Source organism: Papaver somniferum, chromosome 9, assembly GCF_003573695.1.
Source record: "Papaver somniferum cultivar HN1 chromosome 9, ASM357369v1, whole genome shotgun sequence".
NCBI lineage: Eukaryota > Viridiplantae > Streptophyta > Magnoliopsida > Ranunculales > Papaveraceae > Papaver > Papaver somniferum.
In genome coordinates, this window is record NC_039366.1 from 158,713,153 (window position 1) to 158,719,947 (window position 6,795).

Genomic DNA, 6,795 nt, shown 5'->3' on the forward strand with positions numbered 1-6,795 from the left:
TGGCCGATTAGTCTGGTGTGCAGACGACGAGCTGGTGTACATGCCTGTATTTCATTATCCCATAGAAACGTGATCTAAGCCACTCAATTTGTCTGGCAAAGTTGAGTGGTCGAGATTAGTTTACAATTGGGAGGTGTGGCCACGCCTAGTTTGGGCGTGCGAATCGAGGCAACCAGGCATGATATGCCTTGGCCGATCGGGTGTGGGGATAGATGGGACCACGGTGATCATGTTGATGCGCACCAGACCTGCCTAGTCTATTCCTGGACCCTTCATTCGTACAGGAGAAAATGGACGCTCGTGATGTTCAAACCCTAATTAGGGTTTCACCGGCCGTGCGTCATGCCTTGTTCGGGCGTACGAACTGGAACGACCAACTATAGTTGGTCCTGAACGATCGGTCATGTATGTAGGCGGGCCCACGGTGATTTTTTTGACATGCTCTTGACCCTTTGAATCTACATCTACACCCTCCATCTATGCCTGCGAAGATGGATGGTTGAGACTACTTTGCGATACATGTAATGTGTCGTAAACCCTAATTTAGAGTTTCTCGTCCACGCTGTTTTGGCTGGACGTATTGGCAAGCCATGCTACCCTTTTGGGGAGGCCGACCATGCAAGTCCGCATTGGGCCGGTGGTGAATACTCCAATACCTGCTTGAGGGTTGTGGATTCGATCTGAGTCATCCAATCATGCTGGTGAAGTTGGATGGTCGTGATCGTTTCTGAGACTGATATGGACAGTTCAGATGCTCAATCGGGCTAGTATAACACTCCGAGAGTTATAGCCTATATGGGTATTTCGTACATGCTTCATTATTAATGCTTGGAGATTCGTGTTGTTCTGCTGAGAGCGATCACTCAGTCGTCATGCCGCACCAATAATGAGAATGAAGTAGTACAGGAAATACAAGGCTGGTCATACATTAATAATGTTATAAATTCACAAGGTATGTGGGATTGCTGCTACATGCTCCATTTTAGGTGAATTAGTAAAGTGGAGAAGTATTCATCACTTATCAGTGGCTCTATCCTTTGCAGGATGTCAGCGCATAATTTTGGCTTTTACAATTTTAGCCCTGAACTAAAATCCACCATCAACACATGCTAAAGGGTGTAGCACCTCCATGCAATTATTTCATCAATGGTTACCAATACAATATGGGTTATTTCTTAGCCGATGGTATCTATCCAAAGTTAACTACAATTGTACAAGCTTTCAGTCAGACATTGGACATTCCCGAGTATGTGAGATTCAACAAGTATCAAGTGGCTAAAAGAAAGGATGTCGAGCGTGCTTTTGGAGCGCTTCAAGATAAATTCAGAATTTTCGGATCACCGTGTAAGTATTGGCAACAATCTGACTTGAACCTAATTATGAAATGTTGTCTTATTTTACACAACATAATTATTGAGCATGAACGTCGAGATACGGATTGGGGCAGAGTTTTTCATGTTCCGATTCCCTAACCTACCAATAATGGTCGTGTATTTATGTCAACTCTGAAAAACCTAAAAATGCACCTACAACAAAGAACGGATCTTGTCAAGAACATTGCTACGCGTCCTGGTAGAGGAGGTCAGGCAACATACTTGTCTAGTTTGGAGGGTACATATATGGAATACGTGGTACTTCCATCATCATGTGGAGATTATGATGATACATATTTAGAAGAAGAAGTTGTTCCTAGTCAAAACGAGGATGGCGCATTTGTTTATTATGGAGATTACAATGATCAAATCCCAGATAACTTTGAACATGCAGCTGAACATGTTTATGGAGACGGACATGTAGAAGACGAATATGAACATGATGGAGATGACGATGAGGACGATGACGATGTTGAGGATGATGAGGAGGAGGATGCGTACGATGATGAGGATTTGTATGATGATTATGATGTTGAGTCGGAGGATTTATGATGACCCTTTCATTGTTGTGTTTAAAATTTCGAATGCTACATGCATATGTTAGAGGGACTTTAAAATTATTTTTGGGCTTCAATTATGTATGCCAATGAATACGTTTTTATTTGATGGCCATGTGGTTTACATTTATGAATCAAGTGAAATCATTTAAATATCTTTGTACAGTATATGGATATGTATAATTATCCGTGAAATCTCTTTTTACAGTATATGAACATGTATACTTATCCGTGAAATTTCTTTGTACAGTATATGGATATGTATAATGACCATGTATAAATATATCACATATGGTTTACCAATGAACACATTAGTTCGACCAAATCTCTTCTCCATCTACAAAAATAAACACTTCTTTTGTCCAAATTATTATTTACAAAACAATACTTTTCTTTCTTCATTATGGTGGGTTATAATCCGGCGGATGACGAATTGATTTTTAGTTTATGGGTCGATGTTAATCTAGAGAATGAAGAAGAAGATGAACAACCAAATAACACAAACATTTGGGAGAAGTTGTACAAAGGTTTACTATACATACTGGGAATCTGAATGAACAAACGACTAAGTATCTGAAAACAAGATTAGACATTATCACTTCTGACGTGAAAGAATATGTATCGATACAAAGAACCTTATACCTATTAAGGGCTCCAGTACCTTCTAAAATCGTAAGACACTTACCTACCTACCAAGTATGTGTACTGAATTATTGAATATAATTATAAATTAATATTGTTTTCTTTTGTTGTAGGAGCAAGCGGCTTTGGAGACTTACGAAAAAAAGAAGGGAAACTTTTTAGATTTTATAAGTGTTATGTGATGTTAAAAAACAACTTCCCAGAGTATAACCCGTCCCCCTTTGAAGATTCATCATCCAAAGAGTAAACAGTTTAAATAATGATAGGTTTTGTGGGTATATCTCTCTGTAAACCCTCACGAAACATAACTCGTCCAAAAGGGTCTCCTATTGGTTTAAATGCTTGTTGCACGTTCTCAGTGTAATCGTGAATCATACGAATATGAAAATAAGTATTATTAATTATTTTAAAATCACATTACATCATGTTCATCAAATTTAAACTCTTATAAGAACAACAACACATACTAATTATTAAAAAACACATAACATCAATTCATATTCAAACTCTTGATTAAATTAAAACATAACAACACTTATTCAGCCCATTCCACCGTTTGACATTCAGGGCATTTCCAGTAATGTTTTCCATATATTTTCTTTGCACTAGACCGGCGCATTTCCATAAACAAATTGCAACCCTGAGTTTCACATGGAATCCCCTTAGTGCATTTAAACTCCACCTTTCCTTTTAGTTTGAAGTTCTTGCAGAGTTCGTCAACTTTTTCTTGTTTGATTGCATCTTTCATTGCATCCACCAAGCATTGTGCTTCTCCCGGACATTTAGCATACTCACATTCCAAATACCTCATCTTTTCCGATATGGACTCCTTTAACTTCCTAGTGCCGGTGCAACCTAGTTGTGGACATTTTGTATATAGCTATGGGCATTAAAGCAAACTTGGTTATCCATGAAACAACATGGACAAACCTCTTTTGCTTCCACACATACTGTTTTCCATTTCTACTCGAGCTGTTAGAATACATGATTGAGGTTTATATTTGAGAATGATTTGAGTTTGTTGTTGGTAAGAAAAATGTTTTCCATTAGTCTATTCTTATAGAAAAAATATATAGCCATTGGGCGCGAGTTCTAATAAATATAGCCGTTGGGCGCGAGTTCTAAGAAATATAGCCGTTGGGCGGGAGTTCTGATAAATATATCCGTTGGGCACGAGTTCTAAGAAATATAGCCATTGCGCATGGATTCTAAGAAATATACCCGTTGGGCACGAGCTATAAGAAAAATAGTCGTTCAGTGCAACATAAAGGTTGGATTTTTTCCTATATAAGGAAGATAACCCAAGGTTGTGTACAACAGAAATCTATGAGGTGAAAATCAAAGTTAAACAACTATTCAATGGCAATTCCATCATCAACCACCAATTCAATCAAAAAGATTCTTAAAAGATGCAAGCGAACAACCAAATCAATTGCTGCAATGGAAGAAGAGATAAACAAAAGAAGCGTACAAGCAACTAAAAATGCAACTACGTCTTCATCACCTACCAAATATATTAATGTGATGGATGAAGTGTTAAGCAAACAAAAAACCACAAAAGAAACCCTAGCTTAGTCATCGGCCGCGACACAATATGAAGAGAAACTCAAGGCAAAGAAACGAACAGTTCCAACTTAGGGAAAGGTTAAAGGATGTTGAGGAAGAGACTGAATGGGTTAGAAATTATTACATTGTGAAGGATCTTCCCGAAGATCAACAACATGAGAGTATATTTTGGACTCAAGTTGGTTGGGGTCCTTTCGTTAAACAAACATGCGATGAGTCCAAGCAACAACGCTATGATTATGAACCAGACCACGTTTGTTCAAGGACGATTCATGTTAGGAAATTATGCCTCAAGTACAATGAGTTTCTCGCTAGACACAGAGGGGACAAGTTCGTTGCACATGATGCATGTACATCTTGGAGAGGAGAACCGTTTTATCATTTCGAAGCGCCATTGATCGTTGAATCTCGCACCAGGAAAAAATAATAACATGTAATGTGTTCAGACCTATCGTCCAAGATGTTAATATGATTGGGAAGGGGGGATTACACGCTTTAATCGAATGATCAGTTGTAATTTCTATTTTAAGTTATTAATTAACATTAGTTTAATTTAAAAAATATTAATTATAAAACTGCTAGTATTACATTAAACCACAACACAACACATGTGACAAAAATTCAGTATAACAAATATCGAATCGTTTTAACTGCAGGGATTTCAAAACCAAACATTTCATTAGCCTCAAAATGGATGAACAGATATCCTCTTATTTGGATAAATTCATGCATCGCAGCCTCTATGTCGATGTTGTTATTTTGTATACACCTCCTGAATGTCTTGCAATTATTTATAATTGTCTGTGCTCGTCCACGTAAACTCGGATACATTCTAGTATATTATTACCATTAAAACGCAATACAAACATCCTCCATACATGTGACCAAAAACGATTCCCAGTTTCTACTAAGGTTGTTTGACGAATCCTCATAACTCTGCAAAGACTACTGTTGATGGTGGATTTTCAGTAAGGGCTAAAATCGTAAAATCATGATACTGCATGTTTCTGACCCAGCTTCAGGAACGCATGTGACGATTCGTGTTTTACTATCCGTGAATCGTTTCACGATCTCTGATCGGGTACCTCTCAGAGCCACGATGAATATGATTCTCGAAAGGCCTCACACTTGCTGAGCATTAGATGCTACGCATTTCATTGTGCCTCTCTATGTAGAAGAAAGATTGGGCGGTCCTCCATACATAATTTTTTTGTTGAGAGGGCAAAACGCCTTCAGGACGTCGGCGACACTCGTTGTTCCCTGACTACATAGAGAGACTTGCCTCTACATAGAAGAACGATTGGGCGGTTCTCCGTAAGATTGAGAGCATTAACGCCTTCAGGACGTCGGTGACACTCACCGTTCTCTGACTATGTAGAGAGACCGTGTATAGATTCAGGCGGTTCTCCATACATGATTGTTGAGAGGGAAAAACGCCTTCAGGACATCGGCAACACTCGTTGTTTCCTGACTATGCACCTTTCAAAACGGGTATGACGATTTAACTGGCTAATATTCCTTCTGCAATAGATTAATTCTACCGTGACATTCACCACTGATTCCTAGAAGATAATCTATATTATCTCATTACTCCGATTTCATGGTCGAATCCACGGCTGATCTCATGGAATGGTAATAGATAATCTCATTACTCCGATTTCATGATCGAATCCACGGCTGATCTCATGGAATGGTAATAAACAATTTTATTACTTCGATTTGTAGTCGAATCCACGATCCTATGGGATGGTAATGCTCATTTTATTATTCTGAATCCGTAATCGAATCCACAGATGATCTTATGGATTGATAATAAATAACTACTCACCTTTATTACTCAGTTTCATGAATCATTCTCTACTAAATTTCATGAATTAGTAATAAATACTCAACAATCGGGCATCTTGATTATTACTGAGTAAGGCCCAAGAAAATGGTGCAAGTGTACTCGACAATGATGCGCAACCGAGCACCCGATTGAACGAACGAGCATTCGAAAATATGGACAAACGAGGAATCCTACACAAAACAGGAGAGAGAAAATAATAATATTAAAATAATAAATAGGCACTCAGGGACCGGGCCCACCGGCCGGCCAGCCATGCCGTAGCCGTGGCCGGTCCCATGCCTCTTTCATTATTTTTCCTTATTTTATTATTTTCATGAAATCATGAAAACTCCTTCATTCTAGCAACTTTCCTTGTTTGAGCAAAACTCATGGTTTCTCCATATTTTCACGGTTTCATGAAAAATGATAAAAATAGGGAAAGGTGTCACAGGACCGGGCTACCTGGATGGCCGGCCATTCCCTAGCCGTGGTCGGTCCCACACCTTACAATCCCTAGTATTTCAGAAATATTATTTCCCTCATCTCATGAAACTCCCCAGTTTGAGCAAAAATAATGGTTTCTTCATATTTTCTCAAATATTGCTCAAACTATAAAAAAAAACCAAAAAGTCAAATGGTCACATGACCGACTAGGATACTCACACCAAATATTAAAATATCATTATTTTAATATTTTCTAAATTTTGATCAAACGAGCAAAGTTCTACTTGCTCATTCGAGCAAAATCAAGAATTTCATTCAAAGATCGAACTCTTCTGAAAATTCAAAATATTGCTCAAACGCACATCAGAAAATGCCAAAACTCTCA

General features: G+C 38.4%; 1 protein-coding gene across 1 annotated transcript; it reads left to right on the top strand.

Moving 5' to 3' along the window:
• Positions 1-1,520: 1,520 nt before the first annotated feature.
• Positions 1,521-1,925, top strand: LOC113312774 (prostatic spermine-binding protein-like). Its single transcript, XM_026561509.1, has one exon. The coding sequence runs from the start codon at positions 1,521-1,523 to the stop codon at positions 1,923-1,925; it is 405 nt and encodes a 134-aa protein (XP_026417294.1).
• Positions 1,926-6,795: the final 4,870 nt, after the last annotated feature.